Source organism: Hypomesus nipponensis, chromosome 15 (assembly GCF_054491055.1).
Source record: "Hypomesus nipponensis isolate SF chromosome 15, ASM5449105v1, whole genome shotgun sequence".
NCBI lineage: Eukaryota > Metazoa > Chordata > Actinopteri > Osmeriformes > Osmeridae > Hypomesus > Hypomesus nipponensis.
This window is the reverse complement of record NC_140375.1, coordinates 8,375,720-8,401,172: the sequence shown is the minus strand read 5'-3', so window position 1 is coordinate 8,401,172 and position 25,453 is coordinate 8,375,720. Positions and strand designations below refer to the sequence as shown.

General features: G+C 47.8%; 4 protein-coding genes across 5 annotated transcripts; 2 read left to right on the top strand and 2 right to left on the bottom strand.

Annotated features, from left to right (window-relative positions):
• Positions 1 to 66: 66 nt before the first annotated feature.
• gjd1b (gap junction protein delta 1b) lies at positions 67 to 12,799 on the bottom strand. 2 transcript variants are annotated; one of them, XM_084674425.1, is made up of 6 exons: positions 12,729 to 12,799; positions 4,731 to 4,749; positions 3,862 to 3,886; positions 1,807 to 1,819; positions 950 to 1,388; positions 67 to 471 (listed from the first exon to the last, which is right to left on the bottom strand). In XM_084674425.1, exons 1-6 carry the CDS (start codon positions 12,797 to 12,799, stop codon positions 67 to 69), a joined length of 972 nt encoding a protein of 323 aa, XP_084530551.1. The 2 variants fall into 2 exon arrangements, with proteins under 2 accessions (XP_084530551.1, XP_084530552.1); XM_084674426.1 differs by lacking the exons at positions 1,807 to 1,819; positions 3,862 to 3,886; positions 4,731 to 4,749.
• Positions 12,800 to 15,444: 2,645 nt separating this feature from the next.
• nop53 (NOP53 ribosome biogenesis factor) lies at positions 15,445 to 19,852 on the bottom strand. The gene is made up of 12 exons (XM_084673395.1): positions 19,614 to 19,852; positions 19,407 to 19,483; positions 19,055 to 19,151; positions 18,449 to 18,654; positions 18,270 to 18,325; positions 18,077 to 18,172; positions 17,674 to 17,775; positions 17,383 to 17,532; positions 17,079 to 17,254; positions 16,878 to 16,944; positions 16,683 to 16,759; positions 15,445 to 16,492 (listed from the first exon to the last, which is right to left on the bottom strand). Exons 1-12 carry the CDS (start codon positions 19,814 to 19,816, stop codon positions 16,432 to 16,434), a joined length of 1,368 nt encoding a protein of 455 aa, XP_084529521.1. The 5' UTR covers positions 19,817 to 19,852; the 3' UTR covers positions 15,445 to 16,431.
• Positions 19,853 to 20,451: 599 nt separating this feature from the next.
• Positions 20,452 to 22,151, top strand: LOC146257322 (histone H3.3A). Its single transcript, XM_084673396.1, has 4 exons — positions 20,452 to 20,541; positions 21,375 to 21,518; positions 21,662 to 21,815; positions 21,949 to 22,151. Exons 2-4 carry the CDS (start codon positions 21,391 to 21,393, stop codon positions 22,075 to 22,077), a joined length of 411 nt encoding a protein of 136 aa, XP_084529522.1. The 5' UTR covers positions 20,452 to 20,541; positions 21,375 to 21,390; the 3' UTR covers positions 22,078 to 22,151.
• A 1,139-nt stretch (positions 22,152 to 23,290) lies between these two features.
• On the top strand, positions 23,291 to 25,223 carry LOC146257321 (histone H3.3A). Its single transcript, XM_084673397.1, has 4 exons — positions 23,291 to 23,419; positions 24,118 to 24,261; positions 24,626 to 24,779; positions 24,913 to 25,223. The coding sequence occupies exons 2-4, from the start codon at positions 24,134 to 24,136 to the stop codon at positions 25,039 to 25,041; spliced, it is 411 nt and encodes a 136-aa protein (XP_084529523.1). The 5' UTR covers positions 23,291 to 23,419; positions 24,118 to 24,133; the 3' UTR covers positions 25,042 to 25,223.
• The last annotated feature ends 230 nt before the right edge of the window (positions 25,224 to 25,453 follow it).

The following is a 25,453-nucleotide window of genomic DNA, read 5'->3' as shown; positions in this document are numbered from 1 at the left end:
TCATCCCCTCTTCTCCCACCCGAAATGTGCCCCTCCCACCTCTTCAAAAAAGCCCCGTCCATCAACTCAGACATAGGCTGATTCGCTGGACTGGGTTCGCCCCATATTGGGGGGCTGTGACAGGTGGGACATATCCTTCTTCCTAATCTCGCAGATGGACTTCCTGCGAGCTTGCACTCCACGCACGGCCGCCTTGATCTTCTTCCAGCCCAGGTGGTTGAGCTCAGCCAGGTTCAGCAGGACACAGATACCACTGACCGCAAACATGAAGACCAGGAACACGGTCTTCTCCGTGGGCCGAGACACATAGCACTCCACCTCCTTCAGACAGGGGTAGCGGTCGCACTCGAAGATCCCCGGAACGCTGAAGCCATACAGGAAGTACTGTCCAGCCAGGAAGCCAATCTCCAGAGCGTTCCGGAACACTACCTGGATGATGTAGAACCGGGAAATACCCTCCTGACGACGTACCTGGAAATGAGATAACGACCTCAGATGAAAGATTTGTATTTCACTATGAACTTGCATGGAAATGTGTCAGCAATGTATTAAGTTAGAAATAACGTGACGAGAGACGAGATACAAAATACAAGACGAGACGAAAGACAAGAGAAGGATGTAAACTGTTATGGAAAAATGTTCCATGGTCCTTCCAGCGGGAAAACACTCCCAGAACATTTTTTAGGTTCTTGGAAGAACCTTTTATTGGGAAATGGACCTCGCTAGCTAATTTATTTCTTTACCTGGAGCCAAAAGACGAGAACGAGAAAAGATTGTACTTTACTTTAAACTATTTTATGACGGTGTGAGAGTAGACTGCTGACAGCAGTCTGCATTGTGTGTGGAGGGAGACGTCACAAAGCTCCGGAACAAAAAACAGACGAGACAGACGAAACAAAAAAAATATAAAAACGAGGAAAAAAAAAAGAAAAAGTTTACAAAAGTAAACCTTGTTCTTGGCGTGCGTAAGCCCTCGCGGTGCGTTTGGTATCTCCTTCACCTCCAGACATTCTGGCTCCTCCTTCTCCCGTCCACTGTCTCCATGCTGGACCAGGATCCCGTTGATGTTCCGCAGCTTCCGGGCTCCGCCCTGCCCGCCGTAGTCCCTGTCCAGCAGCGGGTACAGGAAGGAGTAGCGGCGGTCGCGCTGCTTGGCAGACTGGTGGACGGAGTAGGTGATGAAGCAGAGGCTGGGCGTGCACACCAGGATGATCTGGAACACCCAGTAGCGGATGTGAGAGATGGGGAAGGCCTTGTCGTAGCAGGCCTGGTTGCAGCCGGGCTGCATGGTGTTGCAGATGAACATGGCCTGCTCGTCCTCGTAAACGGTCTCACCGACGATGGCCACGATCAAGATACGGAATATCACCACCACGGTCAGCAAGATTCTGATGACAGACAGAGAGAAGGGAAAGAGGCAGGGGAAGGAGAAGGTATGTGAGATACTTTAAACCACAGGTAGAGTGAAGAGAGGAAAGAAAGAAATAGACAATCAACTGGTCAGCAAGAGAGAAGAGGTGTGAGATGACTAATAGAAAGTGATGGTGAAGAGATTCCGGGGAGGAAGAGATCATTATTTTCTCATGCCTCTGCAGTCATACTTCATCTTCGGTGTTATGTAGAAAGAGAGAGTGATTTTGAAAGTGTGTGTGTGTGTACTCATGCAAACCAGTGAGGTGACACATCCCTATGCTCAGGGTTTAATTTTAGCATCTTCAGTGCCATTAAGTTAATTTAACATGGTGACCTGCTTATCAGCCCTACTCAAGCTGCTCTCTACTCTAATGCAAATGAATACTGGAACACACATCTAATATGTCTTCCTCTCGCTGCCTCTCTCTTTTTCTCTCTCTATTCCCCATATTTTCTCCATTCTTCCCTTTCTCCTCTCCTTTCCTCTCCCCTAGCAACAGAGTAGACTGCTGTGCACCTTGTTTGCAGCTCCTGAGCTATTTCTGTGTGTGACATGGAGATGGGGGGGTTACTGTGCTGGTGAGATGAGGTAATTGTGTGAGTGTGGCTATTGAGCATTGACAAAAGACATTACAGTGTTACATTTTCTCTGAAAGAGGTTGTAGCAATGCACCATATCTAGTATTGTGTCAATGTGTGTGTGAGCATCTGTCTGCATTTTTAATTGTTTTGGGTGTTTTCAATTCAATTCTACCTCAGAATCGCCTGGTCTCTCAGTCCCCCCTCAAACCACACCACGCTGCACAGTGTATGACTGCAGGCTTGCCACACATCACCATGACAACCATTGCTCCAGGTCTACCTGCAAACCCAGATGTGAGCTGCTGCTAGCGGCTGCCTTTACTGGAGCTGCTCTCTGGGGAGGTCAGGTGGAACCATTTAATAAGTGTTCTCGTTAGGACCACAGTAGGTGAAGGGTTCTTGAAGGGTTCTTCAGGTTTTTTTAAGTGGTTCTTCCACAGCAACAAATAATGAGTTCAAGGTGGCACTTTAAAGCATTGAAAAGACGTCACCATTTGAAACACAGGCAGCACCACCGACCAGCCTGTCAGTTCAGAGTGTGGTGACCTGATATTTCACCAAAATAATCATTTGATTTCATGTCATTTGGAGGTTGGTTTAATGAGCGTGTGTGCCCGCCTGGTGGGCCACAGCTGGGGGGTTAAAGGTCACCGTTAATCAGCTTCAAAGTCTGCCGGCAGACATACACAGCCTGTAGCTCCCATCCTAGGAAAGAGGTCACACAACCCCACACATGGAACATCTACACAAATCTGCCCACCTGTAAGCTGTCCGACTGGAGGGATTGAGGGAGGGACAGAAGGATAAGAGGGTAAAAATATAGTAAAAAATAAAAATGCTTTTGCCCTTGTAGTGACTCCATTAAGGAGCTTATAGGCTGGAGAATTGGCTATACCAGAGAGAGAACTAAACAGAGAGACATTCTGAGAAAAAGGGAGAGAACAAGAGGGAGGACAGACCAAGAGAGAGAGACAAAAAAAATTGAGAGACAGAAAGAAAGGTATTTTGAAAAATGGAAAAGAGAAGAAAAATAGAGACATAGAAAGAAAGAGAGACACAGAAAGAGAGACACAGAGAGAAGAAAAGAGAGGGAAACATACAGAGTAGGATGCTATGGGTCAGTTGTGTGTCAGGTTGCAGCAGTGATAATAACGAGGGTTGGAGGCAGATAGTCCGTAATTTGACGCTTTGGGAACACTTCCAGTGAGCACACTGCCATCGCCAGTGGATAAAGAGGCAGCATAAAAATAGATTTTTCTTAAATTAAAAGTAAAACCAGCCAGTGTTGGTGGTGTGTTTGTGGGGGAAGGGGTGGTGGAAAAAAAGGAACAGATATGAGAGAAGGGACAAAATCTCATCAGGGAGAATGAATTATATAATGTCTTCAGCACGCTAGCCGCAGTCCTAATCTGCCGGCCAGCCAGGAGAGCCTCCAGCATTAGCAGTGTTTTTGTTGAATAGTTTCAGATTATCTGGCCCACCTGTTCCATCTCCTCTCCTCCCTCCACCCTCGGCTTTGTCTCATCTTTCTTTCTGTTTCCTGGCCTTCATCCCTCCATCTCTCACTGCAGCCCCCCCTCACGACCCCTCTCCCAGTCTTCCTCTCTCCTTCTGTTTCTCTCTTCTCTCCCTCTCTCCCATGTGTTTCCTATCTTTTTGGTGGTTTTAAGTGGAATATGCCTACTATGGATGCAAAACCATCTCTGTGAATTCAACCACAGTCTTTTCAACAACAATGCCACATAGTCCAGAACACATGAGTACGCGCACACGCACACACACACACTTACACAGATTTGTTTGTCTGTAGCTGAACCTCGTCTGTGTTGTCATACAAACCACAGTGATGATGTCAACATGTTTTACCCACAGAGACCCTCACGTTCCTTCTCTTTCACACTCCCTCTCTCTTCCTCGAACACATCCTGTCTTTCGATCTCTCTCTCTCTTGCCCACTCTCATAGCCAGCCGGGTGATTCCAACTGTTCATTTGTTAGAAATGAGGGTGGGTGTTTGGTTTATAGTTTATTTCATGCTCCATTAGCATCTCTAGTGGCATCTCCAGCAAACAAAAGTGAATAGGAATGTGAAATCAACAACCACCTCCACTTGCTCCTCGAATGTCTCATCAAGTGTCATGTTTTATTTTTTAAATATGGCTGTGCGTTGCATGATCAGAGATGTTGTTTATCAGGTAGACTGGTGTATAATTGTAAAGGAGGAATCTGGATGTTTTTATAAACTCCCTTATCTGACTGATAATGGAAGGAAGAAATGTGTTAGAGGCAGAGGAAAAACCAGATTGAGAGGAGGAGGGGTTCTCTGTTCCTCTCCCCGGTTCCCCCCCCCCCCCACACACTCTTGTACCCCTCCTCCCTCCCTTATTCCCTCTCTAGAAAACCCAACTTCCCCTCCGCCAGTTACCACGGCAACAAGAGAGGGGCAGAAAAAGATGCAGGGGAGGTGGTGTACCAGAACGCTACAGACTGATGCTACAGCTGCCTCAGTCACAGCCACAACCTGCATGTGCTGCTGTGGTCTCACAAACCACCAGGACCCCACAGAGGTTGTTGTTTGCGGGGCCCATGGTGGGTTTACGTCTCCACCGAACAGAGACCAGACTGGGAGGGCAGCGCCGGACCACAGTCCTGGATGGTCCTGTACTGACCGAGCCTGGGAGTCCTGGACGGTCCTGTGCTGACCGAGCCTGGGACCTGCAGTGTCGGGGCTGGTGCTTCCCCTCTGTCTGGGATCCTTAGTGTTTTCAACCACCACACACACACCATAGTAGGAGAACAGCTTCACTCCATCTGACTCCATCTGTATCTCATGCTTCATGTTGCTGCCTCTTGCTCGCAATCACACACACACGCCATATTCTACAGGTACCCTCTCTCTCCTTCTTTCTCTCTCGCTCTCTCTATCACACACACACACACCCTTTCTCTCCCTCTCTCCCCCTCTCTCTATCGCTCTCTTTTTCATTCTCTCTCTCTCCATCACACACACACACACAGAGGGATGTTCCGGTCCTCAGGGCCTGGTCCTGGTCCAGGTCTGTTCCGGTCCAGCGACAGAAGGAGCAGAGGGGCCACACTAGGTCTGCCAACACACACACACTTAACACACACACTCAAACACACACCCACACACACTCAGACAACAATATTAATACACTCATACACACACAGAGTGGGGTGTTCCAGTGGCGGAGGCTTCTCTGCAAATCTGATGGTGGTATCTGTCTAGATGTGTGTGGAGGGGTGTGTGTACCAGGTGTGTGTGGAGGGGTGTGTGTACCAGGTGTGTGTGGAGGGTGTGTGTACCAGGTGTGTGTGGAGGGTGTGTGTACCAGGTGTGTGTGGAGGGGTGTGTGTACCAGGTGTGTGTGGAGGGTGTGTGTACCAGGTGTGTGTGGAGGGTGTGTGTACCAGGTGTGTGTGGAGGGTGTGTGTACCAGGTGTGTGTGGAGGGTGTGTGTACCAGGTGTGTGTGGAGGGGTGTGTGTACCAGGTGTGTGTGGAGGGTGTGTGTACCAGGTGTGTGTGGAGGGGTGTGTGTACCAGGTGTGTGTGGAGGGTGTGGCTACCAGGTGTGTGTGGAGGGGTGTGTGTACCAGGTGTGTGTGGAGGGGTGTGTGTACCAGGTGTGTGTGGAGGGTGTGGCTACCAGGTGTGTGTGGAGGGATGTGTGTACCAGGTGTGTGTGGAGGGTGTGGCTACCAGGTGTGTGTGGAGGGTGTGGCTACCAGGTGTGTGTGGAGGGTGTGGCTACCAGGTGTGTGTGGAGGGGTGTGGGTAGAAGGTGTGTGAGGATGATTTATGTTGCATAACATAGTTCAAGTTAAATGAAGGTTGTTCACAACATTGTTTTATCTCTCCTTCCTGGTCTGACGCACATACACCCTGCTGAGATAAGCTGTGTTCCAAAGCACAACTATGATTTTCAGTCTGTGTGTTGGTGAGAGAGAGAGATTGACAGAGAGAGGGAAAGAGAGAGAGACGGAGAGATGGTACAAGACAGATCCATATAAGCGTGGGTGGATGAAAGTGAATTTGCAGGAGATTTGATTCCATTGTCTGTGCATGTCTAAACCCCCCTGTCTGTGCGTCACTAAGTCATCCTGATCACTATACAGTCAGAGAGTGGTGCCACGAACCAAGGATTCAACATCCTCATCATCACTATTCCTACACACACACACACACACACACACACACACACACTCACACACACACACAGCCTGGAGAGGCTGGTGACTGCTGAGTGTGGTTGACCCACATTAGGGTCATGCTAACAGAAAGCAAACAGACTGAACCAGTCACACAGACTGAAACAACCATACAGGCTGAAACAGTTACAGAGATAAATGGTCACACACTCAGTCCTAATGATTTCATGACACCTGGCAGCTAGTCTACATTAAACGCTGTTTCACTCACGTGTACCTCTCTCTCTCACACACACAAACACACACACTCAGTCTTTCACCGCACCACACGCAGAGATGGTTCTCTTCCACGACAGCCCACCTCCAAGCAATAGTTGTGATAACCATGGCAACAGTCTCAGACAGCTGAAGGCTCAGTTCCATCGAGTGTCATCACAGGATGTTGATCAAATAAACAAGGACTGAGCTGATAAGATTGTAAATCAGTTGTAAATATAAAAATGTATTTAATTGTTTTTGAATTGGAAAGCTCAATTGACTTCCTTTTTTGTCAGAGCTTGATAGGGATTGGCGGTGTTCTCTCGCCTCTCATCATGGCAACAGAGCTATAGGAAGCAGACACCCCTGGCAATGATGCTGCTGATGATGATAATGATGATGATGCTGATGATGATGATAATGATGATGATGATAATAAAATAACAGTACTGATGATGAGAGTAATGGCGACCATGATGAGGGTGACAGTGATGATGAGGATGATGAGGAGTGAGCTAGCGAGGAAGAGAACAGCAGAGTGGAAGCTGGACGGTCGTGATCTCTAATCCAGATTAAATCTAATGTTTGGACTGTCCTGCCCTAGGAGAGAGGCCAGACCAGGCCAGTGCACACACTCTCTCTCACACACACACAAATACACAAATACACACATCCAGATGCACACAAGGGCACCCAATCACAATCAGAAGTTTAAAGAATATTAAAAGTCAGAATTTGGTCTATAATGCACGTAAATCTTTGAGATTTATTTTTGCTGTTGTTCCTGTTTGTATTTGGCATTCAGTGCATCTGTGTAATCTGTCCTCTGGTTAATGTCGAGTACTATCCCTATACTATAAGAACAGAATTACAGTTGAATAGTGCACTCAGAAACCTGGCACCCCCCCACTCCCATACACACACACAGTCATACACCCCCCCCCCTCCACAAACACACAGTCATACCCCCACACACACACATTTCCACCCTGGCATCACAGAGTGTGAGAGTGTACCATATTCATGCAGTGAAATTGGCAGCATCTCGTAGAGATGATGAGTTAATGAGAGTGTGATGGTGTTGGGGGGGGGGGGGGAGTGCTAGAGGGGTGCTGGTGGGGTGGGAGGGTGTCACATTCATTCACTGTTTGGATCCTGGGAGGGGATTGACTGCTGGGACACCCAATTAGATTTGTTGTGATGCAAAACGCTCACACACACACACACATATACACTCACACATTCTGTGGAGCCCAGGATTGGGTGGGTACATAGAGGAAACCCTTCTGCAGTTTGCTCACGTCCATGTTTGTGTTTGTGTTATTCTGTGTGTGTCTGTGTGTGTATGCGTGCATCTACGTGTGTGTGATGATGAGGGAGTGAGTCAGAGTGTTTCATGTCTAATGCTTCTTCATACTTATCAGCATCTATAAGGGGCAAGTGACCCATGTGCATCTTGTCAACGAGGTGTTTAGTTGGCGTGTGGGTGTGTTTCTGTCTTGTCTGGCTAACTCCTGGCTAACTCCTGGCTAACTCCTGGCTAACTCCTGGCTAACTCCTGGCTAACTCCCCCTAACTCCACACTGAGCAGATGCTCCTGCTCCTGCAGGGGCATCGGGACACACACACACTTTGCACGCACCCACGCACATACACAAACACATGGTTCAGCACGGGCTGAGTGAGGGGATCTGACTTGAGATCTGTCAGTGTAAACACCAGCAGAATACAGTCCAGGTCTAACACACAGTAACGTCTTAGTCTGTCTAACACGCAGTAACGTCTTAGTCTGTCTAACACACAGTAACGTCTTAGTCTGTCTAACACACAGTAAAGGTTTAGTCTGTCTAACACACAGTAACGTCTTAGTCTGTCTAACACACAGTAACGTCTTAGTCTGTCTAACACACAGTAACGTCTTAGTCTGTCTAACACACAGTAACGTCTTAGTCTGTCTAACACACAGTAAAGGTTTAGTCTGTCTAACACACAGGAAAGGTTTTAGTCTGTCTAACTGGAGGAATCAATATCAGAGTCGCTGCTGAGTCACATCAAAAACAGAGTCAATTTCTGACCCTGGGATGACTATCTTCGTCATGGTGTCACCGTGTGACCGGCCTGAGAGGAGGCTGGGAGGGAAGGAGACTGGGAGGGAAGGAGTCTGGGAGGGAAGGAGTCTGGGAGTGAAGGAGGCTGGGAGGGAAGGAGGCTGGGAGGGAAGGAGGCTGGGAGTGAAGGAGGCTGGGAGGGAAGGAGGCTGGGAGGAGTGCTGGGAGGAGCTGCGGATGAAGAGAGCAGCTCTGCTGTACAGAAACTGGTGTAGGTGTCGTTGTCAGGTGTGGACTTGCTAACACTAAGCTCTACTGGAGCCGTAAGCAGTGTGTTTGTTTGTTTGTTTGTTTGTTTGTTTGTTTGTGTGTGTGTGTGTCTGCCTCCAAGGCAGGGTAATGTGTGTGTCTATCTAGTCCAACAGACGTCATAAGGTCATTTATAAACTGTCCCTGTAAGCCTCTCCCCCTCTCCATCCCTCAACCCCCCCTGACAGACTCACTGCCCACCTGTGACTTTCACCCTCTAATCTCATTCATCTCTTCCCTCCCCCTTTCTTTTCTCTCTCTCTCTCTTTCTCTTTGTCTTTGTCTTTGTCTTTCTCTTTCTCCCTCTCTCTCTCTCTCTCTCTCTCTCTCTCTCTCTCTCTCTTTCTCTCTCTCTCTCTCTCTCTCTCTCTCTCTCTCTCTCTCTCTCTCTCACACTGTCTCTATTGTTGGGTATTGTTGTTTCTATGCTGTTTCACTTTCTTCAAGTGTCTTTCAGTGATTCCCTCCCTAGATCTCTCATTCTTTTTTCCATTCTTCCATCCCTCCTTGTATAGTAGTTTACCATTTTGTGTCATGGCATCTGATTGGTGGGGAAAGATCTCATTGGTATGTGATCTCATAGAGAGCGTCATTCTGAAGCCTGAGCTGGGATGCCACAGCTGTTAGACATCTTACACTTCTCCAACAGGATGTCGGGATTTCCAGAAATTTTGTTCGATGGATACATACACACACAAGCTGGAAAAATTTTTACGAGGGGTTTGAACTCTAAGACATAAAAATGCACACAAGCAGTAATATCATGACCATATAAGGAGTCTGAGATTTCGAAGATTGAAATGAGCAGAGAAATGGAGGAAGGAGGAGACGGAGGGAGATGGAGATCTTGATTGTGAAAACATGGACAGAGAGAGGGGACAGACACAGAGACTGAGATTGGAAGTGAAGGTGCCAGGGCACGGCTAAAGCATCTCGAACACACAGAAATTGTGTGTTTGAGTGTTTGTGTGTGTGTGTGTGTGTTCACACATATATAAAAAAGAAAGCTCCTGCACATGCCATCACATTCACACACAAGTACATGCACACTCCTACACAGTAGCACACACAAACAAATATCCCCAAACCTTCGCTTACACATATGTCACACTTCCATCCCAGAGCCAAAGCTCCAAACCAAACAGCCACAGTGGTCCTGTGGTCCAACAAACCAAGCCCCTAATACAGCAGGACAGCCCCTGGACAAAAGCAGGGGGTAGATAGAGGAGAGGGGAGAGGGAGAGGAGAGGATGACAGAAAGGAGAGGAGGGAAAGGAAGATAGATAGGAGAAGAATGGATTCGAATAGTCAGAAGAGAAAGAGAGGAGATTAGGGTAGAATGACGAGGAGTGGAGGATGGAAAGAGGAGAGAAGGGAAGATGGAAAGAGGACAGAAGGGAAGATGGAAAGAGGAGAGAAGGAAGGATGAAAGGGAAGATAAGGATAAGAGGGACAGAGGAGGGGAGGGAAGGGGAGAGAAGACAGGGATCTAGAGAGGAGAGGAGAGGTGAGTTGCTGGCAGGGAGGTGTCGAGTGTTATATCGTTCTTTGGAGACCCTGCATATGAATGAGGGAACCCCTCTATCTGATCTCACATGGGAATCCTATCCACATCTGGATGGACAAGTGGTAATAGCCAGAATCAATCACTCTCATGCAACCACACTCACAGGCAAACACTCACACACACACAGCCCACAGAATGGTATTTGGTGCCCGATAGCAGCAGTTGCCACTTCTTCCTCAGTCCGGGTGTGTGTGTGGAGGGTTATGCTAATGTGTGTTGTGAAGCTGTGAAGCCTGCAGGGTTGTTGTCATGTCGTGTTTATGGAATATACTATGAAATGGCCTGAGGGAGAGGTGAGGGGGACTGCACACAACACCAAGCCAAGATAGGAAGTCCCATGGAAGAGGGTCTGCTACTCCCACTACAGATGTATGGGACAGTCCCTCGTAACCATAGAAACAGTTGAAGGTGTTGTGCTTGATTCCTCAGACTCTTACAGTCTACAAGTCCTGGTCAGGCCGAGACCTTTCACACCATCTCGTTGTCAGAGTGATCTTACACTGGCACGTCAAGAACCCCTGTAGACCACACACAGTCACATCTCTGTCTGTGTGTCAGAAACCTCTCTCTCTCTGTCCATATCTTCCTGTCCTTGAGTGTCTGCAGCACTTACACTTATTTGTTCATTGCTTTGAATAAAAGCATCTGCTAAACGAATACATGGGAATGTCTCTCTTGTTCACTTTGAGAGAAGAGTGACTAGTTCAGATGTCAGTGATAGCTATGTGTGAAACATGAAGGAGACCACACACACACACAAACTCACACACTCCCACAACACATACACATTCTTAGCAAGCCCCCAAAACATTAATCTTTGATAGAATCCTATTATGGCTTGCTGGGTAATTGCAAGACTTCAAAGTGCTAAAATGAGTAGAACATGGTACTTCACATTGCTGCTGTAGTGCTGTATGTGTGGGGACAGTACTAGCCGTAGAGGTGTGTGTGTGTGTGGGGGGGGGGGGCAGTATTGCTGTCGAGGTGTGTGTGTGTGGGGGGGGGGGGGTCAGTACTGCTGTAGAGGTGTGTGTGTTGGTGTGTGTGGAGGGGAGCTTCAGTACTGCTGTAGAGGTGTGTGTGTGGGGGGGGCATCAGTACTGCTGTAGAGGTTTGTGTGTGTAGAGGTGTGGAGTTGAACGTACTGCCCTTCTGCTCTTACATGTAATGAGAACAGAACCTACCCTGCAGGCCTCACTAATGACTCCCTGGAGAGGAGAGGAGAGGAGAGGAAAGGAGGGAAGGTGGAGAAAGGAGAGGAGAGAAAAGGAGAGGAGGGAAGGGGGAGAAAGGAGAGGAGAGGAGAGGAGAGGAGAGGAGGGAAGGGGGAGAAAGGAGAGGAGAGGAGAGGAGGGGGAGAAAGGAGAGGAGAGGAGAGGAGAGGAGAGGAGAGGAGAGGAGAGGAGAGGAGAGGAGAGGAGAGGAGAGGAGAGGAGAGGAGAGGAGAGGAGAGGAGAGGAGGGAAGGGGGAGAAAGGAGAGGAGAGGAGAGGAGAGGAGGGGGAGAAAGGAGAGGAGAGGAGAGGAGAGGAGAGGAGAGGAGAGGAGAGGAGAGGAGAGGAGGGAAGGGGGAGAAAGGAGAGGAGGGAAAGGTACAGAAAAGAGGGGAAGGAAGGGGAAAAGAGGAAAGGGCTGGTTTGCTCATGCCTATCCAGAAAGCTTAGCATGGTATGTCCATGTGAGAATGAGCATTTATGAAAGCGTGAGAACGAAAAGGAGAGGATCGGGACAGAGTTAAGAGGGATTGCCAGAGTGTGAATTTGTATGTGTGAGAGACAGAGAACGAAAGAGGGGCAGAGAGAGAGAGAGAGAGAGAGAGAAAGAGAGAGAGAGAGAGAGAGAGAGGAAACGAGAGAGGGAACGAGAGAGGGAACGAGAGAGTGGAGAGAGAAAATCCAGAGAAGACTAAATAAAAATAGAGAGGAGGAGCATGGTTTGGGCAAGAGAAGTCAGTGATGTACTGCTTCTAACTCACTGACAGATGAAGCTACACATGGACCTATGGCTCTGCTCCAGGCTCCCATTTAACCCCTCCACACACACACACATAAACATACACACACTCACAAATACACACTATCAGCCAATCATTGTGTGGGAGGGATTAAACCTCAAGCCCCTCAACTTCAGATCAGAGACTTTGGTTACTGACACAATCAGATTTTCCTGATACACACACACACACACACACACACACACTGCAGTAGTTAAAGATACTGAACCTCACCCCCCACCACCCCTACCTCAGCGGGGTGATGTTAGATCATTTCAATCCAGAATTCATTTCATCATTGAAACAGTTTTGTTTTCCCAGCACATCATCCACTCATCCATTCCTCCATCCCTCTATCATTGCATCCCTTCATCCCTTTGGCTCTTACCTTCCTATCATGGTAGAGTGCTGCTGAACAGCAGCCTCTAGGAGGCGCTCCAGAATGGTCCACTCTCCCATGGCTGGACCTCGCCGGCATCCACCAAACACAGGAAATCAGGGCGGACCGCTTCCTGTCCTCAGCCTCGCGCCACCCAACGCTGCTCTGCCAGAGAAGAAGTGAGGAGTCCGAGGCAGGAAGAGAGAGATGCTGTGTCCTGGTCTGGGGGGTGAGAGGGGCGCGGGGGAGGATTTCCCAGTGGGCAAATCAATGGGTCCCCATGGCAACTCTCCCTGACTCCTAACTCTGACCCTAACTCTGACTCGACCTGAGCTAAATGGACAGACTTGTCTTTGCACTCACGGGAGATTTTCTTGCGGTTCTCTCTCGTATTCTCTCCTCTCTCGCCTCGTCGTCTCCTCTTCCTTCAGTAGAGCTCTCGCCCTGTCAGCGTCGCCCCTAAAGCTGCCCGGTGCCTGCCTCTCTCTCTCAAGCACACACACCTGCTCCTTCTGTCTCGAAGCACACACACACACACACTTAAACCCCTTCACACACTCTCATATCTGTTCTAAGCATGCAGACGGCAGACAGTGTGCCTGGCTGGAGAGTTCCTGTACCGCACAGTCTGTCTCTGCAAACACACTGACACAGAACCGGGATCCATCACACCCTGTCTGACACCCACACACCCACACACACCTACACGCTGTGTTGAGCCCTGGCTGTGCTATGCTCAGCTCCTGTCCTCTCGATGTCAGACTGAACAGGAACAGAGTTTGCTCTCTCTCTCCACGCCTCCATCACCTTCCCTCCTCTCCCCCTTTCTCTCTGTCTCTCCTGCGTCCACTCTCGTCCCTTTCCACCCCCGCCCTTGTCTTCCGGGTCCCACCACTTCCCCACGGTGTCTTGTGTTCTCCTTCCTGCGCTCCCTCTCCCTGTCTCTCTCCTTCGTTCGTCACGTTCGCACTGGCAGTGCCGGAGTGTGGCTTCCTTCCTCTCCAGCCCTTGCTCGCTCTGTTCTCTCTCTCTCTCTCTCTCTGCGAATCGCTTCTCTGCTGGTACGTGTGAGGAAGTCTTTCTCTCCTCCCTCTCTCCTGGCGTGGTAGGTAGCTCTCTGCTCTCTATCGTTCGTCCTCCCTCGGCTCCTCTGCCTTCATCTTGTTTTCCTTTTCGGTTTGACTTCACCCTCTCTGGCTGCACCTTCCACCTGCCCGTCTCTCTCTCTCTGTCTTTCCCTCCCTCTCTCTGCCTGCAGGCAGCCAGCTCGTGCGTGTGTCCAGAGGATTAGAGAGAGAAATCATCGTGCCACTCCTCCCCCTCCTCCAACGCTCTGTTTATCCCCCCTCCTCCTCCCTCCCCCCCCCCCCATGTCCTCTCTCTCTCATTTCTCACTGTTCCACTCCAAACACCACACAGCCACCACAAAAAGCATTCCCCCAGTTATCCTCTCTCCTCATCCATCCATCCTTTCTTCCATTGTGCCTTCCAACTGTTGTACCACTCTTTCCATCCCTCTTCCTCCCCCTTTTCTCTGTTGCTCAGGGCTGTCACAGTCTAGTTGTTGGTGTTGTTGGTCCAGGACTGTGTCTGGAATCTGGACATAGAACACAGCACCCTGGTCCCTTTGTGTGTGTCTGCATTAGCTGTGTGTGTGTAGGTGTGTGTGTGCATGTGTGGTTTTGTGCTGCACATTGAAGACCAGTCAAGCCTGAGACTTAGCAAATTCTAAAAATGCAGGTGAAAATTGGAGGAAGAAAACACCCAAACAGAGAGACGTGCGCACACTTAGATGACTTAGTGCTCATCGCACTCTCAATCTCTCCCTCTTTCACCACTTCACCCATTTAATCTCTCACTAACTGATGATTAACTTATGTTTCCAATTAACTCATGTTCCCAAGAACAAGAGGGATAATGTAGAGGTTAGGGCTGATAGTCCTTGCCCTCCCTCCCCTCCCCTAAAATGTAATCTTACCAAAACGCAATGTGTGTGGGTGCATTGGTCAGCCTGTCAGTGTGCATATCTTCCTAAATGTGTGTGTGGGTAACAAGCATTTAGAAAGCAGCAGAACCAGTGGGTGATCCATGTGGGGCAGGCATCTCTGTAGGTAAAAGATTACATTTGTGCCCTGATTAAGAGATAAGCAGCTTTGGTCACTCTCCAGAACCCCACAAGCCCTGGGCGGGGGTGTGGGGGTCAAGCCCTGGGAAGAGAGGACAGCAGGAAAACAGGAGAGGGGGAATAGTACATGTAGACAGCATAGAGAAGACACAGGAGAGGAGAGGGACTGGGAGAAAGATTACATGGGAGAGGGGATGGATGTCTCACCAACAGTAATTACGTCAGCTTCCCCACATGTCTGTGAAGCTAGTCTCTCCCAACTAAGGCTGACGCGTTCATACGCCCAACTCCCAGCCATGTAGAAACAGGAGCAGTGTGTGTCGTCAACACGTTCTCACCCCCCCCCCAAAGTGTCATAGTCTGCTGAAGAGGATCAGAGCTAAGAGGGTCTGTTCCTGGAGGGCTTAGAGGTGGGAAGGGCCTAACCGAGACACTGGGTGTCAAGTGAGTTACTTTGCGAACGTGTGCCTGGATTCCTGGTTCGAGAGCACTAGTTGCATGTGTGTTTGTAAGTGAAAAGCACCTAAATGATCAAGACTGGCTAAAGGGACAACTGGTGCCTACCCTCCCCCCCCCCCCCCTCAAACAAAACACACAAGCTTTCAACAATTATTTTATTTTCAAAAACATTGCTGCAGTTAAAGTACTGCAGCAATAGAACCCATGTAAATTCGACAAGACTCCATGTTTGGTCCAATGGTTTAACTGTCTGAGTCCTCCACCAAATGTGAACTTGGCATGAGTAGAGTCCAGGATTACATGTCCTTTACACCCAACTAACCCTTCTCTGCCCTCGTCTCCCACACACGGGATTGGAGGAAGGCACATGCTTATTCTCCAACAGAGCAGAGTGGACCAACACATCATGGGAGGAGCCAGGTAGGATAGAGGAGTTGCAAGTGCTGAGCAGCGTGACTGGTGAGAAGCCACGTGATGAGTGTCTCAGGGACTCCTGCTCTCCCTCAGGCAGACGTTGGCAAGGCGACAACCTGCTGTGACTCCCCAGGGGAATCCATGGTGCTGCCCCGACACAACCACCAAACGGATAGCTGACCCAGTCAGACCTGCTCTCGTAAGGTGGTAACATCAGCCTGGGTAATGGATTGCCAGTCTGTGACATCACTGAAGCACAAATTGAGGTCAAGTTAAGGACCACAGAGATTTCCCTCTCAGTAATCAAACTGGAGCCCAGCTTCCCTCCTGTCTGACTATATAAACACTGATCTGATGTGACTGGATGAGTGAAAGCCAGGCCCAACAGCACATGCCCTCATTTTCCCCAGTTTTTCAGCTCAGGTTACCGAGGAGATGGCAGAAGGAAGAACAATAGTCCTCAAACCCCCTAGATGAAGGAGATCCAAGTTTTTTTTTTTTTTTTTTTTTTAAAGGTACCAGAGCAGCTGAAGCTGGAGTCAGACACTTGCTCACAGAGACCTCAGAAATACTTCAGGACCATTTAGCAGGCCTGAAATAGGTTTTAATTGTACAAGTTGGGCTGATAATATAGTATGGGTGTCATATTTGTGGTGGTAGGAGGATGTGGCGGGGCAGTGACCGAGCAGTCTGACTGGTTGGTGGAGGGTGGGATTAAGTGATCTCCTTGAAAGCCCTCTTCTCTGTGTACTTCAGCTTGTGCCTCCTCTTGAACCTGGAGAGATCGGAGCGAATATGGTTAGTGGTCATGGAAAGCTGAAGTAACAATATCCATTTCACTAAATTACACTTGAGTACATAGCTAATGGAACTCGGGTAATGACTCAAAAACAATTGAGAAAGGAGGATGGATGGGGGGAGGGAGCCAGTGAAGGATAGAAATGTAAAGAGAGCTGAGGTCTTACTTGGCTCGCTCTCTGGGCTCAATCAGGTTTCTCTTCTGCATGCTCTTGAAGCGGTCTTTGAGGATGCTGCCCTCTGGCTGCGGGAGCACAGCATTACACACGCAGGTCAAAACCACTGTTCCACCACAACTACAACCAATAACATGCAGTGGATTTGTTGACGTTTCATAGACAGATGGCGTGCTCATGTCCCACCTTGAGAGTGCGCAGGGAGCCTGGGATCTCGTCACTCAGCTGCACATCCAGGTCTGAGGCCTGGAATCTGGGGGTGAAGAGGGAGGACAACAGGTCAAACTCCGGGAAAATGAACTAGTTAATTGAATTCCTTCGGTTTACCTGTCAAAAAAAAGGTATAGTCTGCCTAGTGCCTTCTACCGTCTGAAGGTCTATACTGACTTGAGCTTGCCGAGGCGTCGAGGCAGAGACTTCTGGGCCTCCATCTTGGCACGTCGCCGCTTCTGCCTCTCCCTGGTGGTCTGATCCCGCTTCTTCAAGGAGGCCTGGATGGAGCGCAGCTGGAACAGCTGCTGGTGGCGCTCAGTCAGGGTGCGCAGGCTATGCTGCTGTTGCTCCTGGAAGAGGTGGATAACCATGCTTATCTGAATTCACTTAGTCTACACAATAAGGTGCAAGTTGTAAGTGAAACGACTCCTCGAAGCAGCTAGGACTGGGCCAAGAACGGCCATGACAGTTTGTATACCTTTATCTTTTCCATCCTCTCCTTCTTCCTCTGCTTCTCCGTCTTTTTCTCCTGTGGCACCGCTCCCACAGGCATTTCGTCTTCCTCGTTTGGCTCCTCCCCTTCCTCTTCCTCCAGAAGGCCCTCCACCTGCTCCTGGAACACTGTCTCCTGCAGGGACAAGTTGTGAGGTTGAAGACGCATAGCAAGGTTGTAGACATGTAGTGGTGAGGTTGTAGACACAGAGTAAAAGTAGCAGTTAAATGGAGGTTGTAATGGGAGACTGGAGCAGTTAGATGGAGGTTGTAATACCTCTGTGGCAGTGTCCTCTTTGTTGACAGCCAGCTGTTTCTCCAGCCGCAGCTCCTGCTTCTGCTTCTTCACCTCCACCTCATGGGCCTCCAGCAGCAGGGCCTGGGGGGGCAGGGCAGGGGAGGTCAACTAACATTACATAACGCTGCTAGTCCATGACAACCAAGCAAATCAGCATGTTATTCAGCAACGGTTCATTGCTCTGGGGGCATGTCAGACATGTAAATGCAGAGTTCTACTTGTCCACAGTTGTATTTTGTATAACGGCCAAGCGTGCAGACTTTGGTCAGATAAAGGTTTAGGTTAATGCATTTACAAATTCCCTCATTTAAATAAAAGTTTAAAAGGGTTGGGAGGAAGATGGACTTCAGAAACCCAGAGCGGAGCAGAGCGTTGTGGCCACCTGATGTGAGAAGAACTCGGGGTTGTAGGAGCCTCCTGGAGCGATGACCTCCACAGCAGGGAGGGTGGACGGCTTCTCGTTCAGCTTCTCTGGTCTCTGGACGCCAAGCGAGAGGTGAGCAGGGTCAGTACACTGTGACTACTTTTGTACACAGACATTTCACACGACACCATAAAGTGTTTACAATGCACACCTTGACGCGTTTCTTGCCAGTCTGTTCCAGGAAATAAGGGTCTGCAGTCTCTTTGGCTGGAAAAGCAGAAAACAAACTAAATAAAACCCACGAAACAAGTGCCAACATTGGTAACAGAAAATGGGAGAACCGTTAAACTTTAAGCTGACTAACCCTGACCCTCTCTTCCCCTCACTCACCTTCAGCCCCCCACAGGTCGTAATACGGTCTGTCAGGATGGTTGTTGGCCACTGGTTGCTTCTTGGTTGCTGTTGCCGCCGTGACCGCCCTGCGATTCAACAGGCGTTTCTGTCTCCGTGGAATCTTGCCCTTGGTGGCCAGATGCTCGAGTCTCTCCGCAGTGCGCCGCAGCTTCTTGGCGTTAGGCTGCTGGTAGGCCAAGATACTGCAGCGAGGAGGAAGTAGTCACTTCAAATCAGGGAGCAGCAAGTTGTCTACACTACAGGGCCACTTCAAAGCTATCTACAAACAACATCTAGAGTATTAGACATGGGTACATGTGGTTGGGGGAATGGATGGGCCCTTTGTTGCCCTCAGTTCCCAGGGGGCCGTTTACATAACTGCCCCCTGAGGTCCAAGGCTGTCTTCACATTCCCCTAAGAGAATACTGTGAGCGCAAGGATGGAATCATCACTGGACACAGGGCAGGAAAAGGAGGAGGTGCTTGAGGGAAGTATGTTGTGGAAAGATGATGGGGGAGGGGGGTTAAATTGTAATGTGAGGTCGTTGGAGCAGAGGTGGGGGGGGGGAGAGAGAGAAGTATCAGAAGAAAAGGAGTCACTCACTCTTTGGGTGCAGGGACGAGGGAGTCGTGCTGCAAAATCAAGTCTATCCTGAGTGGTTTCGACTTCCTCCTCTTCCCCTTCCCCTTACACTCTGGTTCTGGAATTTCATAAATATAAACCTATCAGCAACTTACCAACTAACCAAGAAATTATAAAGATTTTGCTTTGCTTACAACTTGAATACTTCCTTGAGTATAACACTCAGGAAGTATGAATTTAGTTGAGACCATTGGGAAATTGCATAAATGACATCTTGTCCAGGCCAGCTACACCTTGACTTTATTCTGCGTACGCTTTCAAATGCGTAGAAAACGGAGATCATTTATGGGACTGGAGCCATGTTAAATCGTACCTTCTTGGATAGGTTTCCTCTGTTCTCCAACGTCCAAGAAAAATAGACTTTCATCGGACTTCTCTGATATCAGGCCTCTGTGAAAAAGAACACAACCACAACCACACACACACACACACACACACAAAATGGGTTTGAGTTATCAGGAATGCAGGGAACCAGTAGCTAGTTAGCTTGCTGGTTAGCTATTGGCAAACACATGCTTACCCCGTGGCCCTTTCCTGAAGTCTCACATCATCCAAAAACTCTTCAATATCCTGAATATCGCTGTGTTTGTTCCAGTTCTTTTTCTTGTTCTTATTTACACGCTTCCTCCGCCCACTGGTCAAATCATCGTGATCGGACGGTGGTTTAAACGACAGAAATCCAGGCTGTCCCGCTGCCACGCGCTTCACCCTCTTGGCCGCCATGCTAGCACAAACACGCGTTCTTCTTCGTCAGGAAATTTAAAGGGACCTATTTATACACCTGTGGCTATAGCGCCACTTGCAGTATAGTTGTTGTAAATGCCGAATAGCAGACTGTGCAAGTCAGTCGCCCACCAAACAGACATTAGCCGTTTTTTGATTAATGTAGGCCTACCTAACCTCTTTTCTGCTTTTATTGTCTTGACTTTTTAGCAATTTTTCTTTGAAGTGTCGTTCTATTTATGATTTTTTTCTGGTCAGAAACAACAACCAAAAAATGTCCGTGGAGACAACTTGGTCAGCTACAAATACAATCAATGTAACTTTGTTGAGTATAATAACGGCTATATTCCATTCCTTTCAAATAGGCTACACGTTGGCTAATAAAATCCTGTTTTGCTTATAGTGCAAAACAGCTTAACGGAATCAAAACTTTTCGAATCTGTATCTGCAAAAGTTAAAAAGTACTTGTTCATATTGTGCTGAAATGTCATTATCAGTGCAAACATAATATTTAGGATGAGACGATGAAAAATATCACGGTCTCATGTTACATGTAGGGTACTGAGTCTGACTGACGCAAGTGTGTTGCAGCGGATGCATTGTGGGAAACACACCTCTGTTCATTATTTTCTGTTTTCTAGTCCTCCATACTGCTGAGAACAACGCTTAACAGCGCACACATTTCGCCTTATAAAACAGGAATCTCAGTCTACTCAATCTACAAGGTAAGATTCCCCCCCCCCACCTAACAACTTATTTGCTGTTATCAGCAGTAAATTATTTTATTTTAGGTAGTCAATTTCACATATTTAGCAAAAGGCATAATGCCGGACCAATGACCGAAACAGCTTCCTATGATCTGCTTTGAACAGCAACCAAAAACACGTTTCAGTCCTCTCCAATTTGCTTCGGTATTGCGCGCTTTTTAAGGGGTCATCTACGAACCAAAGTTGATTGGTTGATCCCTGTGAGTGTGTAGAAACACCTACTCAAACTGATAAATGCCTTCACTGACGGTATTTTTTAGCTACGTCGGGATAATAGTCACCCCTACTTCTTCCAAGGTCCTAATTTTGCTTCCCTTTTTGTAGCAGCCATAGTCCGTCTTCTCCATTCTCAAATGTTCTAGGGGAGGGACCGATTTAATACACGGCCATGACCATTGGTGAAGAGGAGAGACGTGTACGCTACGATTGGTCTACTCTGATGTACATCTAGCTCCACGCATATTTAGGACCTGGGTGCCTTGGATACCATGTTTTGATACTACATAAAAGTAGCGGGGCCCCAGCAGCGCATGGATTTGTTATTGTTTTGTAGCAACCCTTTTCAGTTAGATTACTCGTGCGTAACCAAATAATAATTAAGACTACGTTTTGCTCATTGATTGTTTGAAATATCCTGCTACAAATGCGTGTGCATGCACTGTTTTCTGCAGCAGGCTAGATTTAACATTCTAAAAAAAACAGCTAATAGCAACTTTTCTGTTTGGGGAATAGGACGAGATACAATCTGTACTGTATGAATCTATGTTTATAGTTGATTTATAATGTTGCAGCTAATCTCCAGGAGCCATGGCCCGTACCAAGCAAACCGCCCGTAAGTCCACTGGAGGCAAAGCCCCCCGTAAGCAGCTGGCCACCAAGGCTGCCCGTAAGAGCGCCCCGTCAACTGGGGGCGTCAAGAAGCCTCATCGCTACAGGTGAGCTACACAGTCATATCATCACTCACTCACAACAGCATAAGTTATTTGTATGTTTATTTCCCCGAGGGCATGCTAAAAGGGTATCCATGTATCTAATGGATCCATAGTTAACATCGCGTGTGTGTGTGTGCCACCTCCAGGCCCGGTACCGTGGCCCTGCGTGAGATCCGTCGGTACCAGAAGTCCACTGAGCTGCTGATCCGTAAGCTGCCCTTCCAGCGCCTGGTGAGGGAGATCGCCCAGGACTTCAAGACCGACCTGCGCTTCCAGAGTGCTGCCATCGGAGCTCTGCAGGTATAGTCCATCTTACCATATGACCTTGACATAGCTGTCCAACAAAATAAAATAATATGACCTTTTTTTGTAATGGCATGGTATAACCCCACCAGTTAACTGAGCCGTGTCTGTCCCTTCTGTGTTTCTGCAGGAGGCCAGTGAGGCTTACCTGGTTGGTCTGTTTGAGGACACCAACCTGTGCGCCATCCATGCCAAGCGTGTCACCATCATGCCCAAAGACATCCAGCTGGCACGCCGCATCCGTGGGGAGCGCGCTTAAAATGCCCCGATGACACAGCTCCTCCCTTCATCTGCCATCCCTTTCTCATATATATAAACTTTGTTAGTAGTTTGCTTTGGCTTGTTTTTTTTGTTTGATTGTAACAAGAGTAAAGTGTAGTCTTGTTTCCTCTTTTAGACTTAGCATAAGAGTTTGTTTCGATAACTTTCATGGAGTGAATCTAAAACACACACACCTCAGACACAACAATCTCACAGAAATAGCAAGGCATCTGTGTGGATGGACATATTGTGTAGTCGTGAGTTTGTGTTTGAAGATGAGGCTGAAACTCATTAGTGTCTTTGATTCCTCATGTTCTTTTTCTCTCTTCCTACATGGATGGGAGTGAGAGGGAAGGTGAGGAATATAGGTCCACACTTCTGAGACCTTTCCTCAGCAAATAGTGCTCCACATAAAGTATCTTAGTTTCCTGTATTGACAAACAGATATAATACTGTTATAATCGGATTGTGTTCTCATTTTGTAATGCATGATTTTCACACACATAACCTCAATTATCTAGGTGTTTTTCTTTTACAACTGCACTGTATTTCTACTGGTTTACAGTTCAATCAAATTGGGCTTATTATGTTATCTAATTGAAATTACATGATTATATAAAAATGACTCAAAAGCCTACAGAGGCCAATATGTAGCATATATCTTTTGTTTTTATCTGGGTCATTTGATTTTTACTTGTGTTCCTCTCAGGTTGATGTGATACCCTTTTTTACTGGCTATGATTTTTTTTATATCATTTTAAAAACAAGTTTTTGTAATACTCAAATTTCACATACAAAAGGTGATAATAAACCTTGTGTTCCTTAAATCATGTGTTCGGTTTAGTAACTTAAGTACTATAACAGATTTTCTGAGAAAGAATCAGATTGTGAATATAACTTTTTCCTGTCTTTAATAGTTCACATAGTACACTCAGATTCAAGACTAAATGGTTTTGTATTCCTGATTCATGTACATTTGGGGTTTTACTAACAATCAATTTATGGGAAATAATACATTTGAGCACGTATAGGGCCGTTCGGCGTAATTACTAATGTTATTCATTAAATACATGCGCAGCGACTAAAACACAAACGTTCAAATTATATAATAATAGAACTTAAATGTGTCTTCCACCTCTGATAATTTTAAATGTCGAAGAGATACAAAGTAGCGAGAGGAACATTGTGTATACACAGTTGCATTCTGGGAGAAATGATTGACAGAGCGGCCATTTTCCCGCTGGACGATTCGTTCCCATTGTGGATACGAGGAAGAAAATACTGACACGACTAGACAAGCTAAATATTTCTCATACCTTTTAAGGTCACTTATCCATTAGGTAAGTCACTGCAAACATTCTACCTTTAGTAAAAGTAAACTTCACATTTTTAAAGTTGAAAATTGTCTACATTCTGGTGTGTTTTTATGAGAATGTAATGCATTTTCGTCGTAAAGAAAAATAACTAACACCAGCACTGTCGAAACGACGGAGAATTGCAGTCTATTCTACACCCCTACAGACGGGGAAAATTCGGTTTCAAATTATGCGCGTGTTCAGTTCGGTCGTGTGCCGTCTTGGGGGGCCGAACTCGGTTTCTATGCGCATAGACAAGTTCATTAAGATGTCCCCTTCAACGCCGTTGTGAACTTTGATGGCATGGTTTGTCAGTTATTCCGTAAAATATCAAAGTTTGAGTGGTAGTCATTTGCTCCTCTGCCCTGGGTTTTATCCCGGTTGCGCATCAAACAGACGCCATCATCACAGCTGAGTGGGCGGGACCAGCAACAATGTTAGAGGAACGTAGAGCCCGCCCTCTCTTAGTAGGCTACTTCCTGATTGGCAGTTGGTCTATGTTTACACAATTAGATCGACCATGCAACCAATGACAGCGCTTTCCCAATTGATTGATGGTAGTTCATAGATTTTGATTGGTGAGATGTTTACTATGTAGTTTGTGCTTTAATGTAGTTCAACTGTTTGTTTCATAGTAATGCTGAATACTCACATTTGTGTGTGTGTGTGTGTTTGGACTCCAGCTGAACTCCAGGAGCCATGGCCCGTACTAAGCAGACCGCCCGTAAGTCCACTGGAGGCAAAGCCCCCCGTAAGCAGCTGGCCACCAAGGCTGCCCGTAAGAGCGCCCCGTCAACTGGGGGCGTCAAGAAGCCTCATCGCTACAGGTGAGGAAGGTCACGCATAACCAGACACATAACATAACTTTTTTTTCTTAAACTCTTCCTTCAATCACATCCGGAGTAGATAAGGGCATGTCTGGACACGTCCTCCTATTTCTAGATTTTGATTGGACAGTGTTGTGGGAGGGGTTGCCCTGACCTATCTGGCCCTATTTGAATTGGGAAGTTGAGGAAATTAGGTCATAATGTCAGGAAATTTGTTTTTGAAATGTAACACCGCCTTCCACCCGACAACCAGTGTGGCCATCCAGGAATTCTTCTCAGAATGGAAGTTCTGAACACAACTGGACTCCTCTCTTGCTTGGAAACGGTTCTATCAAGGTAGTAATTAAGATTGTGTGTGTCCAAGGCCCGGTACCGTGGCCCTGCGTGAGATCCGTCGGTACCAGAAGTCCACTGAGCTGCTGATCCGTAAGCTGCCCTTCCAGCGCCTGGTGAGGGAGATCGCCCAGGACTTCAAGACCGACCTGCGCTTCCAGAGTGCTGCCATCGGAGCTCTGCAGGTATAGTCCATCTTACCATATGACCTTGACATAGCTGTCCAACAAAATAAAATAATATGACCTTTTTTTGTAATGGCATGGTATAACCCCACCAGTTAACTGAGCCGTGTCTGTCCCTTCTGTGTTTCTGCAGGAGGCCAGTGAGGCTTACCTGGTTGGTCTGTTTGAGGACACCAACCTGTGCGCCATCCACGCCAAGCGTGTCACCATCATGCCCAAAGACATCCAGCTGGCACGCCGCATCCGTGGGGAGCGCGCTTAAGAAGACACCATCTTGCTTTTATCTATCCTCCTATCTACTCCCTTCCTCCCCACACCAGTCTGTCTTCCCCTCCTCTCCTTCTCTCCTCCTTACTCTCCTCCCTCTCTTCTCGGTAGTGTGTAGAGAAACAATGATTATGATCATAAGAATAAAGTGTATAGTTGTGTTTTCTTAGTGCTCAATGCAGCAGTCTTCTAGGGTACTCTTTTTGTGCATGTAACTGCTGGTGGCTGATCGGACGTCTGCTCTCACACACACACACACACTCAGATGCTAGCAGTGAGACCCTTGTACAGTAGAAGTGGAGATAGAATGGTGTAATCGGAGCGAGAGAGCAGCTAGAAATGGGGTGCTGGGTTAGAGTGGTGTGAGGGAGAGAGGGAGAGAGGGGTGGAGCGTTAGAGAGCTAGTA

Coding starts and splice junctions, on each gene's coding strand:
- gjd1b (XM_084674425.1), bottom strand. CDS start 12,799: ATGGGAGAGTGGACCATTCTGGAGCGCCTCCTAGAGGCTGCTGTTCAG. Junction 472..949: donor TTACGCACGCCAAGAACAAG/GTTTACTTTTGT, acceptor TCTCATTTCCAG/GTACGTCGTCAGGAGGGTAT.
- nop53 (XM_084673395.1), bottom strand. CDS start 19,816: ATGGCGGCCAAGAGGGTGAAGCGCGTGGCAGCGGGACAGCCTGGATTT. Junction 16,945..17,078: donor CGACGCCTCGGCAAGCTCAA/GTCAGTATAGAC, acceptor CTTCACCCCCAG/ATTCCAGGCCTCAGACCTGG. Junction 16,760..16,877: donor GCTCCCTGCGCACTCTCAAG/GTGGGACATGAG, acceptor GTGCTCCCGCAG/CCAGAGGGCAGCATCCTCAA.
- LOC146257321 (XM_084673397.1), top strand. CDS start 24,134: ATGGCCCGTACTAAGCAGACCGCCCGTAAGTCCACTGGAGGCAAAGCC. Junction 24,262..24,625: donor AAGAAGCCTCATCGCTACAG/GTGAGGAAGGTC, acceptor TGTGTGTCCAAG/GCCCGGTACCGTGGCCCTGC. Junction 24,780..24,912: donor CTGCCATCGGAGCTCTGCAG/GTATAGTCCATC, acceptor GTGTTTCTGCAG/GAGGCCAGTGAGGCTTACCT.
- LOC146257322 (XM_084673396.1), top strand. CDS start 21,391: ATGGCCCGTACCAAGCAAACCGCCCGTAAGTCCACTGGAGGCAAAGCC. Junction 21,519..21,661: donor AAGAAGCCTCATCGCTACAG/GTGAGCTACACA, acceptor TGCCACCTCCAG/GCCCGGTACCGTGGCCCTGC. Junction 21,816..21,948: donor CTGCCATCGGAGCTCTGCAG/GTATAGTCCATC, acceptor GTGTTTCTGCAG/GAGGCCAGTGAGGCTTACCT.